General features: G+C 41.6%; 1 protein-coding gene across 1 annotated transcript; it reads left to right on the forward strand.

The window, feature by feature from the left end:
* The first annotated feature begins 2702 nt into the window (after window positions 1–2702).
* On the forward strand, window positions 2703–6595 carry LOC110140373 (serine protease 1). Its single transcript, XM_020898757.2, has 5 exons — window positions 2703–2928; window positions 4318–4477; window positions 4915–5168; window positions 5715–5851; window positions 6387–6595. The coding sequence occupies exons 1-5, from the start codon at window positions 2889–2891 to the stop codon at window positions 6534–6536; spliced, it is 741 nt and encodes a 246-aa protein (XP_020754416.1). The 5' UTR covers window positions 2703–2888; the 3' UTR covers window positions 6537–6595.
* Window positions 6596–16692: the final 10097 nt, after the last annotated feature.

The following is a 16692-nucleotide window of genomic DNA, read 5'->3' on the forward strand; positions in this document are numbered from 1 at the left end:
AAAGATTGAAAGCGGGAGGAGAAGGGGATGACAGAGGATGAGATGGTTGGATGGCATCACCGATGTGATGGACGTGAGTTTGAGTAAGCGCTGGGAATTGGTGATGGACAGGGAAGCCTGGCATGATGTAGTCCATAGGGTCGCAAAGAGTCGGACACAACTGAGTGACTGAACTGAACTGAACTGGGGGAAGAACTAGTGCTACTTGTAACTACAGGCCAGGGATGCTGATAAATATCTTACAGTGTGCATGCCAACATCCCATAACAATTATCAGGCTCATATTATCAGTAGTGCCAGAACTGAGAAACTCTGCCTCCTACTAAGTCATCTTCATATCAGAAAAATTTCAGCTATGAAAGACACAGAAACTACTTCAGGAGTGACAACCTGCTAAAGAACAACTGACATACTGGTATGGCTTTCAGATGTATTGTCTGGTGCACAATGGCTGTATCTAGGTAGAAGTTAGTTCTCACGTAGATTCACTTATTCTGGAAACATCTGCCATATCCCAGCAATTTTGATAATTCCTCCTCCAGGAACCCATTTCTTGCATTTTTCTAGAACTTCTAGAATTCCATTGTCATTCTGCTTATTTAACTTACATACAGAGTACATCATGTCAAATGTCAGGCTAGATGAAGCACAAGCTGGAATCAAGATTGCAGGGAAAAATATCAATAACCTCAGATACGCAGATGATACCACCCTTATGGCAGAAATCAAAGAGGAACTAAAGATACTCTTGATGAAAATGAAAGAGGAGAGTAAAAAAGCTGCCTTAAAACTCAACATTCAAAAAACAAAGATATGATATCAAGTCCCATCATTTTATGGCAAATAGATAGGAAAAATGTGGAAACAGTGACAGACTTTATTTTCTTGAGCTCCAAAGTCACTGCAGATGGTGACTGCAACCATGAAATTAAAAGATGCTTGCTCCTTGGAAGAAAGGCCATGACAAACCTAGACAGTATATTAAAAAGCAGAGACATTAATTTGCCCTACAAAGGTCTGTAGAGTCAAAGCTATAGTTTTTCTAGTGGTCATGTATGGATGTGAGAGTTGGAACACAAAGAAGGCTGAGGGCTGAAGAATTGATGCTTTTGAACTGTGGTGTTGGAGAAGAGTCTTGAGAGTCCCTTGGACAGCAAGGAGATCAAACCAGTCCATCCTAAAGGAAATCAGTTCTGAATATTCATTGGAAAGACTGATGCTGAAGCTCCGATACTTCGGCCACCTGATGCACAGAAGCAACTCATTAGAAAAGACCCTGATGCTGGGAAAGATTGAAGGCAGGAGGAGAAGGGGACAGCAGAGGATGAGATGGTTGGATGGCATCACCGACTCAATGGACATGAGTTTGAGCAAGCTCCAGGAGATGATAAAGGACAGGGAAGCCTGGTGTGCTACAGTCGGTGAGGTCACAAAAAGTCAGACACAACTGATGGACTGAAAAACACCACCAAGAATTCCATATACCCCTTTAAGTCATGCCTTATTTTGATAGAGTTCAGATTGTTCTCCTTGATTATGTGTATGGCATCACAGTGGAAGCCATGGACCCTGAAGTGAAAGGGCTGTGTTTGAACCCTGTATTGACTACTTCATAGTACTGAAAATTTGAGAAAAACACCTTTTCGAAACTTCAACCATCCCATCTAGAAAATGGCAAAAATTACAGCACAACACTTAAAAATATGTTTTTAGGGACAGAATGATTTGCTCTGTGGAAAATTCCAACTGTAGTGTCTGATACACAGTAAGCACTCAGTAAGTCCATTGTCTTTTCACTGGCCAAGAATTCTGTATTTTTGTGATCTCTAGATACAGGTGAACTGACCAGGGAAGTGTTACACAGTTGTTAAGAGCACAAATGCTGACACCAGATTTCCTGGGATGGAATCCTAACCTTACCACGGTCTTGCTTTGTGATTTTGGCAAAGTCCTTCATACTTTTGTGTATATGTTTTCCCATTGGTTAAGAAGGAATAATAATAGGCATCTTAAAGTGTTGTCATGACGATTACTAAATAACATAGGTTAAGTATTTAAAATATGCCTATTAAATAGCAATTCCAGATAAATATAAATTGTGCTCATTCTTTCTCCTAGCTGGCTTTACTGGTAACTCAGACACTAAAGTGTCTGCCTAAAATGTGGGGACCCAGGTTCAATCCCTGGGTTGGAAAGATCCCCTGGAGAAGGAAATGGCAACCCATTCCAGTACACTTGCCTGGAAAATTCCATGGATGGAGGAGCCTGGGAGGCTATGCAAAGAGTCAGACACGACTGGGCAACTTCACTATGTACTTTTTTGTACTTTTCTCCTAGCTGTTTTGATCTATTTTGACTTCAAATCAGAACAATTTTATTCTTCTCATTGGAACAAGTGTTCCTATTAGTAATGAAACATTGACATGGATATACAAGACCAGAGCTGTTACAAGACAAATTATATATTGTGAAGTCAACAATATTAGTTAAACTTCAAGGGTGTAGACTTTAGGATAGTCCTCAGGATAAATGTTCATAATCGAGACAACCAAGGACCTAAATTTTTTGTCTGGGAATCAGGCCACCTGCAGCCCTGCTCTGTGACCTTACTGAAACTTCCTTTCTATTTTGAGGAACCGTGTGACCATGTGGGCCCATTTCTTTCATTCCCATAACCTTCTGGCAAAGTGGACACGGGCAGATGTTTAAATTGGTTGCTGACTTATCTTTAGTGTGGCATAGAAATCTAAATTTGGATTTGTGATTTTCCAGGGAAATTACATTTCTGGCACCGGTGGGCATGGGTGCCCATGACAAACCTGGACATATAAATAGCTGTGGATGGAAACCCTGCAACCTAGTCCCCAGTCCAGAACCAGTGAGCAACCATGAAGACCTTCATCTTTCTGGCTCTCCTGGGAGCTGCTGGTAAGTTTTGATAGTAGGTTCTATGATGTATTTAAAGTTGTGCTTTCTACTCTGGAAGACAGCAATGAATGTTGAATATAATCTCTGTACTCAAGAGGCTTAAGATGTTGAAACAACTGTGTATAGTACATATGTCTATAAATAACTAAATCTCAGTTGTTAGAGATTGTGGTTAGCAGGGCTGATCAACGCAGAAAATATTAAGAGGAAGAATTTTCCTTGAACATCAAGGTACTATCTATGAAGCAACGGTGAAAAAGAAATGATAGTCAATGTTAAGGAAATGTTTTGTTCTTTCTAAGGATCTGCATTTAATAATTGGGACTTACCTTGTGAGCATTACGTCTCTTCTATACTAAAGAGTACCTTAGGTAGGATCTCAACAGGCAAAGACACTCTATTTCTCATGAAGATAAACTTTGGTCTGGATTTTACCACATCTTTGCTAATGATATCCCTCTGAGATAATATGACATGCCATGCAATCATGAAAAGAAATAGAAAATTACTATTTCTATTTTTTTTACTATTTCTATTTTTATACTACTAATTTTTACACAATTCATACTTACTATATTATTTTCCCAAATTGCATAGTTGTAAATTCATTTCACCTATCTATATAGCAGGAAATGTTTTTCCTAAAATTGCTTTAAAATACATAAATAATAGGGTACATGTAACAATCTCTGATATTGGAGTCCTTAGAAAACATAGCAACTCAGTAGTCATAACTTTACAATGTTGAATAAATTTAAATTGCTAGATAGACAATTGGGATGAGGGGAAACATTGGAGAGACACACCTTATAATGTTCTATGAAATCATTTGATGAACATCTAGGCAAGAACCAAGAAGACACTTGGGGAACAAAAGAATAAAACTCTCCATTACTTTCAGGTCAGAACATTCTCAGATGGCATTTAAATGTTTCCTTTCTGTTACTTCATGTGGTATTTATCCTATATTGAACTCTACAAATAAACATAATGATGGTGACCCCAAAATTTTGTTGAACACATACTTAAATGTCTGCTCATCAGGGTTTTGTGTAAAAAGTATTCTTTATAACCTCAAGTAGTGGGCTTCAAGACATTTATTATGTAAGGAGTCTCTTATTTGTGTATGCATGTTACAAATGTAAAAATCATTATATTGATCAAATTTAAAGCATTAAAACCTAAAAGGTAAATACTTAAAATAGTGTAAGAAGCATATGTGATAGAATAAGATTATGAAAAGAATTATACTTAAATAACAGTTTCCTGATTATACGTCATAAGAGAACATGATTTATCTTTTCTTGGTTCATCTTCAAAACCTTGCAGCTGAGTAGAAATTCCACAGTGGGTCAGTTCTTCAGATAGTTTCCAACTTTTCTCTGTCAGTCGCTTTCCCCGTGGACGATGATGACAAGATCGTCGGGGGCTACACCTGTGGGGCAAATACTGTCCCCTACCAGGTGTCCCTGAACTCCGGCTACCACTTCTGCGGGGGCTCCCTCATCAATAGCCAGTGGGTGGTGTCTGCGGCTCACTGCTACAAGTCGTAAGTAACCAATACTCACAGCCCTGTTCTCTGAGGCCAGGGCATCCTCAACCATGCCAAAGACAATCAGGGTGAACTATAGAGTCATGCTTGAAGGGGAGCATTCAGATTCCAAGACCTCATTATACGCCCCCACCAGACATTGTATGCACTGAGGCCTTCCAAATGAAGGCAGTAAAGACACAAGAAGAAAAATAATGAATGGTTAAATATATCTAGAGTATCGTAACATAGTTCTTTCCCAGGTGGCTCAGTGGTAAAGAATCACCCTACCAATGCAGGAGACGCAGGAAATGAGTGTGTGTGTGTGTGTGTGTGTGTGTGTGTGTGTGCACTGCAAGGACCCTCTGTCTGTGCTTATGCTCAAGACGGGGCTGCACTGGGAGGGGGAGACCCTCACACTGGAGATTCAGAGAACTTGTCATCGTTTGATCCAGCGGAATCCAAGTGCGTCTGGGAGAAGACAACATTAATGTCGTTGAGGGCAATGAGCAATTCATCAGCGCATCCAAGAGCATCGTCCATCCCAGCTACAACCAGAACACCTTGAACAACGACATCATGCTGATTAAGCTGAAATCAGCTGCCAGCCTCAACAGCCGAGTGGCCTCCGTCTCTCTGCCAACGTCCTGCGCCTCCGCCGGCACCCAGTGCCTCATCTCCGGCTGGGGCAACACCAAGAGCAGTGGCAGTGAGTATCACGGGGACACGGTCAGCAGGCCTGAGAATCCTAGAGGTGAAAGCCACGCTCAGGGTCAGGTAGCCTTGTGTCCCTCAGGGCAGCATTCCCAGAGGAGAGAGGGGTTCTGCGGAATCTTAGGATATGTAACTGAAATGTGCAGGATCCCTCTGCTTGATGACACAGAAAGAAAGGACTAAGCTGAAGTTGCCAGGTATGCAGCTAAAATGTGAAGAGTGATTTGCAGAAAAGAAAAGAATGAGGAGGTACACAGACAGAGGCTGAGGTTGGAACTGCTCAAAGTATAGTCCTGCTTCAGAAATAATGTCTCTAGGGTTAGGGTATGTGGTCACTGATACTAGTACTAAGGAGCGAACAATTTGCTGGCTAAAACCATTTAGAAGACCCTCCAGATAATGGTTGTTCTTCCAAAATAGAAGTTACTAGCAATTGGAGGGAAGGAATGGGAATATTGGGAAGATGGGGAGAGGTACTGAGAAAGATATTCCCCAGATTGTGTGGGTAATCCTCTTCTCTTTTCAATCTTGTCCCCAACAGCCAGCTACCCTGATGTCCTGCAGTGTCTGAAGGCGCCCATCCTATCTGACAGCTCTTGCTCAAGTGCCTACCCAGGCCAGATCACCAGCAACATGTTCTGTGCAGGCTACCTGGAGGGTGGAAAGGACTCTTGCCAGGTGAGCTGCTTCGCACTCCTTGTCCTTCCAGCTCAGCCTCATGTGTCTCCACCACATTTCCCAGTTCCTGAAACTCAGAACATTGAAAAGCTGTCTCTGGGACTGATCATGAGGGCCCAGAATAGGCTGGGGAAAAATAATAAGTTTTCTTTTTGCCATACTAATGGTTAAGGTTCAGGGGGAAAGATAGACAGATTGTGTGCAAGCAGTGCATCCTGGTGCCCTTCGGAGGAGAGATGTAGGAGCAGGGAACTTTGAAAGAAGCCTGGCTGGATGGGCAGCCTTGAGCTTCCCATTCCTCATCTCTTCTTGGCCTCACAGACCCATAGCTGAGGAAAACAGGGAGAGAGAAGGAGGGAGGAGAAGAGTAGGGGTACAATGTGGAGAATGAGAGTTGACTTCCCAGGGAAAGAGATGGGCTTCCTGGAGGATCAGCACTTGGAAATGCGGTCCCCAGGGAAGGGAGGAACACCTTGGGCCTTTCTCCCCCCTGGGCAGAGCTGCAAGTTCTAACGGGCTCTTCCTTCTCGCCCAGGGTGACTCTGGCGGCCCTGTGGTCTGCAATGGAAAGCTCCAGGGCATCGTGTCCTGGGGCTATGGCTGCGCTCAGAGAAACAAGCCTGGTGTCTACACCAAGGTCTGCAACTACGTGAGCTGGATTCAGCAGACCATCGCTTCCAACTAAACAGCTTCATCTCTTCAGGACCCTCCCTGTTAGCCAGCTTCACCTTCCTCCCATCCTGAGAACACTACTGAAATAAAATCATTCATAAAATCAAATATGTTCAAGGGTCATTAGTTGATTTTTACATACTTTCTCTTCAGTCTGGCTGCTGAGACGATGGGGACATAGAGTTGAACTATTATATGAAGATGGAATTTGAAAGGTGATTTAAGTCATTCATTCAGTCTCATCAAAATAAATTGATGTTCATCTACTATATGCCAAACTCGGTGTGGATGTTGAGGCTATTAAGATGAATTAGGGTATGGGTCTATGTTACCATCATATTTTTACAGAGATAATGACACGAAGATGTAGAATGCTAAGACTGACTTCCCAGAGCTACTGGCCTAGTCACAGTAAAATTGAGATGAAGTTCCTGCTGTTCTTAGTCCCGTCACTTTGCTACTGCTGTGACCGTGGAGATTGTTTTAAAAATCACAGATCCAAAAAAAAGAAATCACAGATCTTGTATTTTCCAAAGTTTCACCTACCTATTTCTTTTATTCTCCAAGATATTCTTGTTTCTCTCTGGAATTTTATTGTTATGGCAGGCATGATTTCTGCCAGAAATCTGTAAGTAGACCTCCCAAATCCCAGCCCAAACCATGTACTATTTTGAACAGCAAGCAAAAAAGGTACAAATGCAGATACATTTGCCAAAAATAGATTTGTTACTCTGAGGACTTAAAAGTCTTGGCTACAGGTATGTTCTCTGACCTCCAGCCCTCCTTGAACTCTCCACTGTTGCCTGGGTCATCCAGAGAATATCTGGAGCATGTTGTTCCTGTGTAAATGTGGTATGGATCAAGGGAAAAATATAATGGGGTTTGAGCATGAAATCATTGAATCAGGTGGAAGAGGTTTGAAAGGGGGAAATGTTCGCCATCCCAGAGATAAGGTGAAGGATGTGTATTATGTAAGTTGGTCTGAACTGCTATAACAAAGAAAGATAGACTAGGTGGCTTACACCACAAATATTAATTTTTCATAGTTCAGAAAGCTGGAAAGCCTTGATATTAGGCAAAATTATGTATTATAAGAAATAACCTTTTAAAAACCTGAAGAGAGGGAAGATACATATTGAGAACAGAATTTATGCATTACTCTGTTAGAAGTATTTCATTGTGAAAGTGATGTATAGTCTGTTCAACCGTTGAAGAGTTCTGTTCAATAGTTCTTTGTGTCATTACCATAAGCCAATAAACCAAGAAAGCCAAAAGTAGTTCTTAACCATATGGGGTCAACTTCTGTACATTTCAACTCCCTTTAGAGACAAAGAATATGCAACAGATAACAGCAAACTCTAACCCTACCTCTCCCTCACTCATCCGATTCTGAGGATTATCTGAGACCCTTCTATGTAACCAGTGCAACCATATAATTCAGTGATCAAACTGGGACACTTTTGAGAAGGAAAGATGGCACAGTTGACAGCTGCCCCAAGGCAGCATGTGTAAACCAGAATTGTCCCTAGCAAAACAAGACCTGGAATCAACTTACATGTACCAACAGGGCTCCAGGTCAATGTCACTGGCCCTCGTCCCTCTCAGCTTCCTTGCCACTGTATTCCCGGTTTCAGTTTTTGATAAGCACCCAGAGATTTGTCCGTTTTGGACCTTCTTCATATAAAATTAAAGTAAAAAGTTGCACAATTTTGCCAGAGTTTGAAAATGTCTGCCTATTGGCTAGAAACACAGAGCCTCCCATGTGAACTGGCCTGGAGTCTACCTAAGTCACATCCTTCCTGATGCTGTTAGCTTCTGGACAGAACCAAAATGCTCCTCCCCCTTTATCTAGGACAAAGAGCCTAGGGATATATCTTTATACCAAAAATCTTGTTTTTGCCCCTAGATCATTTCCAAGTTTAAGCATATCCCTCAGATCCATAGTATCTTGTTTTTCCTTCCTTCTCTCCTTCCCTCTTTCCTTTCTTCCTTCTCTTCTTCATAAAGAAAAGCTCCTAAAATTATTTCACTCCAGGAATTATTTCTTCTCCAACAGGAAGATAGGGAAGTAAAGAAAAATTTTTCCTGCTCTTTCTCTTGTCACAAAAAGTTGTCTTATTTCCTTCTCTCTCAATGAGGACTGCACACACAGTCAATATGACACAATATGAACATTCTAGTATGGACTTTTAGATACTGCCCCACCACCACCCCCGCCACCCGGAAATGGCTCTTTTCAGGTGCAAAATAACCTCAACTTGTTGGACAGGAGGAAATGGAGTATCAACATAACACACTGTATTCAGAGTCAAGAAAATGAGGTTTAGCCTTGGCTCCAACTCTTAAGACCTCTGTGGGATGATGCAAATCAGTTTCTATTATGTAACTTCTGAAAACATAGAGCTTGATTACTTCTTTCGTTCTATATGCTGACTGCCCAGCATCATCACCTATCTTGGCTTGACTTGTTTACTGTGGTTTCCTTCACCATAAAATGGGGATTAAAAAAAAAAACCCAGCTCACTACTTGAGTTTAGGGATATAATGAGCTTTAGACAGTAAAGAGCACATTGTAAGTGCTCAAGACATGTTGGAACTGCTGTTATCATCACCATCATGAAAGGCTTATCGCTGCCCTTTGTGGGGACCTGCCTCTCTGGAGAGCTTGGAGAACCAGGCTGCAGAAGCCCATATCTGTGGATGGTGAGTGTTCTTCAGTGTCTATAGATAGCAATCATTGCCGTGCACTTTGTGCAGAAATGAGATACCCCACAGAAAAAGAAGACAAAAAATGGAGAAAGGGCTGGGTCCAGGCTTTATAACTCTTAAGTGTGAAGGGTCCCATGCTCTCCAACAGCATGTGCCTCCCAGCCCGCTGAACCCTGATCAACAACAGCATGATCTGCTGGGACTTTCCTAAGGGTAAAACATGCCTGGCAGGTGGATTTGCCCTCATCCCTTCTCTGAGCCCTGCATTGATAAGGAGATGGATATCTTTCTGACAGTCTGTTCCTCTCACTTGAGGGTGACTTGAGTGGCCCTGTAACCTGCAGAGAGACACTTCAGGGCATTGTTTCCTGGGGTGCAGGCTATGCCTGCCAACACAAACCTGATGACTATGTAAAGAGAATGAATTCTGGAGCAAGGACCCCACTCTCATCTTGTTTTACATTTGGAGACCTTGGATCTCTCACATGAAGTGAAAGAACGTGAAAGTGTTAGTTGCTTAGTTGTGTCCAGCTTTTTGCAACCCCATGGACTGTAGCCCACAAGGCTCCAATATCCATGGAATTTTCCAGGCGAGAATACTGGAGTGGGTTGCCATTTCCTTCTCCAGGGGATCTTCCTGACCCAGGGATCAAACCCATGTCTCTAGCGTCTGATGCATTGGCAGGTGGGTTCTTTACCACTGAACCACCTGAGAAGCCCCAAGAATACTGGAGCAGGCAGCCATTCCCTTCTTCAGGGATCTTCCCGACCCAGGGATCAAACCCCAGTCTCCCACACTGCAGGCGGATTCTTTACTGTCTGAGCCACCAAGTAAGCCTGATCTCTCACATACAGGTGTCAGTAAAATACCTTTGCTCACAAGGTGCTGTCCCTCCAAATTGGACAGTTTCAGGGGAAAGGTGTATAGAAGAGCTTCACAAAATAAGGTCCCCAAACCAAAATAAGTTCTCCAAACCTACACTAGAAGAATTCCAAGGAGCTTCTTAAAACTATAGATTCCTGGTCCCTTCCAAGAATCAAAACTTCTCTGTGTTTGTAACCACCACCTGCATATGATGCTTATGAACCCCAGTGTTAGGGAGGCTTGGCCCAGAGACTCTTTCCTTCCTCTGGGAACCCTACTTCAGCTCAGCTTGCTGCCACACAGCAATCAACAAAGCCTAATCAGGGCAACACAATCACAAACTCAGATTTTCTTTCAGGCTGTACCACTGGTAACTGCAGAGATAGTAGTGTTTCAAACACCAAAATATATTAATTTATATTCAAGTGATAAAGACTAAGATAAAGCCAAGTTTACCAAAGAACATTAACTTTCCTTTAACGAAAGTATTGCTAGATTTATTCTCCATTCACCACACAGAGGGAGCCTCATGCTGTACCCGGGTGGTTTCCATCAGTTGTTAGGAAGGTCTTTGCTCCATTAAGTCATGGTATGCTCTTTCATATGGGTTTCCCTGATGGTTCAAGAACAGGTTAAAGAACCTGCCTACCAATGCAGGAGAATCAAGAGATGTGAGTTCATTTCCTGGTTCAGGAAGATCCCCTTGAGAAGGAAATGGCAACCCACTCCAGTGTTCTTGCCTGGAAAATTCCATGGACACAGGAGACTGGTGGGCCACAGTCCATGGGGTCACAAAGAGTTGGACATGACTGAGCGTGCGCACACGCGCACACACACACATACACTCTTTTATAATATCCACTTCCTGGTCCCAATCCTGTCATCTGGATCCTCATGGCACAATTTTCACTGTGAAACAATACTGACTCACTTAACCAAAGTGACAATCAAAAATTTCAAAGGCAAATATATAACAGATCACTTAGAAAGTAAACTTAAAATCTGTTATCAAAGGCAGCTCAACATTTTAAGAAAACTTGTCCTCTTTACAGAGAGGAAAACCAAATTCAAATTTTGTGCTAGTTTATGTTTAAAATCTAGTTATTCAATGAAATTTTTTCTAAATTGAGCCAATCTGGAAGCAGCGAAGCAGTAAGTTGGGCTTGGTGTTGACAGTCTGTCTTCAGACTGTGCCAGCAAGACTGAACCCTCTCTCTAAGAAGCTGGGATACCAAGTGGGTATGGACACAAATATATTAGGGACAGGAGAAACCCATGTACTGGGGATGGTGTATCAAGGGGGACTTTGTCACAAGATAATGGTGACAAGTAAGATTCTTGAGCAGAGAGGAGACAAGAGCCCAGAAAGATGACTGGCTAATGTGACTTGAAGCTCTGACATTGGGCTTGGCCTTTTTATATCCTATTTGTCCAGGACTGCAATTATATCAAAATGTGAGTCGAAGCTGATTCTGATAGTAGCACTTAAGTGATTTAGATAATTGGAGGGCTACTTGGATAAGTCAGGAAGGTTTTTACATTGGATATTATCTCTTTGGTGCCTTGATCTGGTCATCTGTTGTGTTGATTCTTCTCAACTCTGTGCTGTGTGCTATGCTATGCTAAGTTGCTTGAGTCATGTCCGACTCTGCGCAACCCCATGGACTGTAGCCCTCCAGGCTCCTCTGTCCATGGGATTCTCCAGGCAAGAACAGTGGAGTGGGTTGCTATTTCCTTCTCCAAGGGATCTTCCTGACCTACGGGTCGAACCAGCATCTCTTAAGTCTCCTGTGTTGGCAGGCGGGATCTTTACCACTAGTGCCCGCTGGGCTGAGCGTTTTCTCAGCTCTGGGTCATTAGTAAATCAGCTATTTGGCTTTCTGTCATCTCAAATCAGAGGCCTCAGGGACTTCCTGCCACATTTCATATGAGCTCTGGGACAGCACTTTGGAGAAAAGTTGTTAATTGCTTCTCTAGATTCATATGGGAATCTACCTTGGAGTGCAGCTGCAAGAGCATGTATCAGCCGCATGCCTTCAAAAATACCATGGAAACTACAAAATTACCATGGAAACATTGTCAAGTACTTTGCTGAACAAGACAGGCAAGATTCCAATTTTTCTCTAAATTATTTAATCTAGTGAGCTCATGCCAAAGAAAATGAGGTCAGCTTGACATGACTTGTCCTATGTGAACCTGTCTTCTCTGCTACATTTGCTAGATACTCTAATGACTGTAACTCACAAGGATGAAGTAGGAAAGTGATAGTGACTAAAAGTTCTGAAAGTTACAGCACTTGTGAAAAGTTGCTCACCAGCGTATGTCCCAGGATCTATGTCTTCCTCCTAGAGTGGAATTCAAGATGCCTACTAGTTTTTTGGATATCCATTACTTTGATTTAGGAAATGTATCACATAAAAGCAAGGTGGATGCATTGAAACAGGTTGGGATGATGGAGCTCCGAGACAAATCACAAAAAAAGTTTTTGTGGTGGGCATATAAATATAGTTGAAAGAAAATAGGCTTTTTCAAATAATTGCTGTAGGGTATGTACCATAATGGGCTTCCCTGGTGGCTCAGTGGTAAAGAGTCCACCTGCAATATAGAGGACATAGGAGATATGTGTTCAATTCCTGGGTTGGGAAGATCCCCTGGAGGAGGAAATGGCAACCCACTCCAGTGTTCTTGCCTGTAACATCCCATGGAGAGAGGAACCTGACAAGCTAACAGTCCATGGGGTCACAAAGAGTCAGACACAACTGAGCATACATGCACACACACACATACTATCATTCTCCCTCTTTCTTGTCGTGTTCCATTTATGATGCTCTATTTTGATATTCACCATCACATTTACCTCCAACTTTCTCTGCTTCTCTTCCTTATCTCAATTCCTTCCAATCCAGTAGAGTGTTTTCTCTTAAGACATGCCTCCCCAGTCCATCGTATTCAGAAGAGGAAAGCTTTCAATTATTTCATGATGGCATTTGCACGTGCTCTTCTGGAAATTGTGGTCTCAGGCTACATACCTGGGAACCTCTATGATAAAAATAAATTGTCTTTCCATTAAGTCTGCTTTACTAACCTATCCTTGAGGAGTGGAGGTAGGATTGGCTGCAAGTGGGACGAGAGAGCAATGTGAAGTGAATTCTGACAGAAACTTGATTGAATTCAGTTAACACTTCAACAAAATTCTGATATGTAGATCAGTGATTGTTAACTTCTTCCATTTCCCCTGTTTTTTTCTGGATATTCACGTCCAGACCACCTCCCCCCCAAAAAACATGGATGCCCACTCATTCACCTGTTATTTAGGGTTGCTCATGGTCAAGAGCAGAGTAGTTATGATATAAAACTATATCTATCTATATCTATATCTATATATTGCTTGAAAAGCCTAAAACAATTACAATTTGGCCCTATTCAGGAAGAGGAAAAGGTTGCTGACCTTGCACATAAAATATGGGGAAAAACACATGCAGCTATAAAAATAGAAATGTCCCCAAACTAATGGCACCTTTGAATGAGATTCTCAAGGAAAATGCAGCCTGGTTCTAGGATTCACATAAGAAAGAAAGAACATGCTATTCACTAAACTTGAGTTGTTCCGATTGCTTCCTTCAGTTTTTTAGTAAGTTTCTTAGTATATCATTTTTTCAGCACTTGTCTCATGCATCCAACCTGGGCTGGTGATCTGTTTCACCCTAGATATACATGTTTCGATGCTGTTCTCTTGAAACATCCCACCCCCGGGTTCTCCCATAGAGTCCACAAGTCTGTTCTATACATATGAGTCTCTTTTTCTTTTTTTGCATATAGGGTTATCATTACCATATTTCTAAATTCCATATATATGTGTTAGTATACTGTAATGGTCTTTATCTTTCTGGCTTACTTCGCTCTGTATAATGGGCTCCAGTTTCACCCATCTCATTAGAACTGATTCAAATGAATTCTTTTTAACGGCTGAGTAATATTCCATGGTGTATATGTACCACAGCTTCCTCATCCATTCATCTGCTGATGGGCATCTAGGTTGCTTCCATGTCCTGGCAATTATAAACAGTGCTGCGATGAACATTGGGGTGCACGTGTCTCTTTCAGATCTGGTTTCCTTGGTGTATATGCCTAGAAGTGGTATTGCTGGGTCATATGGCAGTTCTATTTCCAGTTTTTTAAGAAATCTCCACACTGTTTTCCATAGCGGCTGTACTAGTTTGCATTCCCACCAACAGTGTAAGAGGGTTCCCTTTTCTCCACACCCTCTCCAGCATTTATTGCTTGTAGACTTTTGGATAGCAGCCATCCTGACTGGCGTGTAATGGTACCTCATTGTGGTTTTGATTTGCATTTCTCTGATAATGAGTGATGTTGAGCATCTTTTCATGTATTTTTTAGCCATCCGTATGTCTTCCTTGGAGAAATGTCTGTTTAGTTCTTTGGCCCATTTTTTGATTGGGTCATTTATTTTTCTGGAGTTGAGCTGGAGGAGTTGCTTGTATATTTTTGAAATTAATCCTTTGTCTGTTGCTTCATTTGCTATTATTTTCTCTCAAGGGAGACATTCTTATTTAAAATTTGCCTACACATTGGAATGATAAGAGCCAGGACAACTCAGTCTCAGTGACTGGTGATGTATTAGCAAGGAAAAGTGACTAGGGAAGCCAAAGAAAAGGAAAAGCAGATTCATTGAAGGAAAGGGCATAAGATTACCTTTAGAGGCCAATGACTCTTGTTATTGCCAATATAAATATCAATATGTTTGCTTGAGCCCAATCAGCACCCAATTTAGTCACAGGTTTAAATAATCCTCCAAGGCCCTGAAGCCATGTGCATGGAAAATAGAGGTGACAAATACAGATTAACTAACACAGATGCATGCTTCTGGGCCACTCTGTGTTTGAAGTCAGGAAAAGAAGTATAAGTACCAAACCATATAAAATGCAGGTAAGAATATTTAGTTAGTCTTGGACCCAACTCAGTTCCCTAGGTTCAAACTCCACAGATATATTTCAGTATCTCAGAAGAATAAAATATCTTGAATGCCCAAGCTCTTGCACAACCATGCAAAGCTGTTTTCTTCAGATTTGTTAACCTGCTTCACAGAAATGACAAGCACACATACATACATACAGAGACACCTTGTACTAACCCAGTGTTCCACTGGCCTCTTCAACAGGGGCCATCCTCCTCGTGACTTTCACTTAGAATGCAAAGCTCTTTCACTTAATACCAGGTCTACTCTGCTCCCTACCCCTCCCACCTACCTCCCCACCCCCACAATCTGTTATCCTTGGTTTTCCCCACCTTCATGCTGTCCAGACATGACTAGTCCCATGCTGTTATGTGCATCATTAGAATTCTTCAGCATGATTTTAGGTAATTAATGGGTGACCATTGTTACTTAAATAGCTTTTAAAAATGGCATGTGCTCATTTAGATGTGCATTAGATTAAAATTCACAAAGACATACCGTATCAACATCTTTGTTTAAGAAGAGACTCAAGAAAAGAAGTCTTTGAAATTTGAAAATGAGAAGGTAGAGGTGACTGTTCGAGGTTTGCCAACAAAGGTCCATCTAGTCAAGGCTATGGTTTTTTTCAGTAGTCATGTATGGAAGTGAGAGTTGGACTATAGGGAAAGTCGAGCGCCAAAGAATTGGTGCTTTTGAACTGTGACATTGAAAAAGACTCTTGAGAATCCCTTGGACTGCAAGGAAATCCAACCCATCCATCCTAAAGGGAATCAGTCCTGCATATTCATTGGAAGGACTGATGCTGAAGCTGAAACTCCAATACTTTGGCCACCTGATGCGAAGAACTGACTCATTGGAAAAGACCCTGATGCTGGGAATGATTGGAAGCAGGGGACAACAGAGGATGAGATGGCTGGATGGCATCATTGACTCAATGGACATGAGTTTGATTAAACTCGAGGAATTGGTGATGGACAGGGAGGCTTGGTGTGCTACAGTCCATGGGGTCACAAAGAGTCAGAGACAACTGAGCAACTGAACTGAACTGAACTTTAAATGTAAATGGATTAAATACTCTAACCAAAAGACACAAACTGGCTGAATGGATACAAAAACAAGACCCATATATATGCTGTCTGCAAGTAACCCACTTCAGACCTAAAGACACATATAGACTGAAAGTGATAGGATGGAAAAATATATTCCTTGCAAATGAGAAGCAAATGAAAGCTGGAGTAGCAATCCTCATATCTGACAAAACAGACTTTAAAATAAAGAAGATTACAAGAGATATGGCAAGACACTATATAATGATCAAGGGATCAATCCAAGAGGGAGACATAACAATTGTAAATATCTATGCACCCAAAATAGGAGCACCTTAATACATAAGACAAACACTAACAGACATAAAAGGAGAAATTGACAGTAACACAATAATAGTAGGAGACTTTAACACCCCACTCACACCAATGGACAGATCATCAAAACAGAAAATTAATAAGGAAACACAACCTGGGCTGGTGCTCCAACTAATAAAAATAAATGGAAAAAAAAAAATAAGGAAACACAAGTCTTAAATGATACATTAGATGAGATGGATCTCATTTATACCTTTAG

This window comes from Odocoileus virginianus, chromosome 1 (genome assembly GCF_023699985.2).
Source record: "Odocoileus virginianus isolate 20LAN1187 ecotype Illinois chromosome 1, Ovbor_1.2, whole genome shotgun sequence".
NCBI classification, from domain to species: domain Eukaryota; kingdom Metazoa; phylum Chordata; class Mammalia; order Artiodactyla; family Cervidae; genus Odocoileus; species Odocoileus virginianus.

What these genes read in the sequence shown, in the direction of transcription:
- LOC110140373 (XM_020898757.2), top strand. Translation starts at nt 2,889, where the DNA reads ATGAAGACCTTCATCTTTCTGGCTCTCCTGGGAGCTGCTG. An exon ending in GCGGCTCACTGCTACAAGTC is followed by an intron (nt 4,478 to 4,914) that starts GTAAGTAACCAA and finishes CGTTTGATCCAG; the next exon opens with CGGAATCCAAGTGCGTCTGG. An exon ending in GTGGAAAGGACTCTTGCCAG is followed by an intron (nt 5,852 to 6,386) that starts GTGAGCTGCTTC and finishes CTTCTCGCCCAG; the next exon opens with GGTGACTCTGGCGGCCCTGT.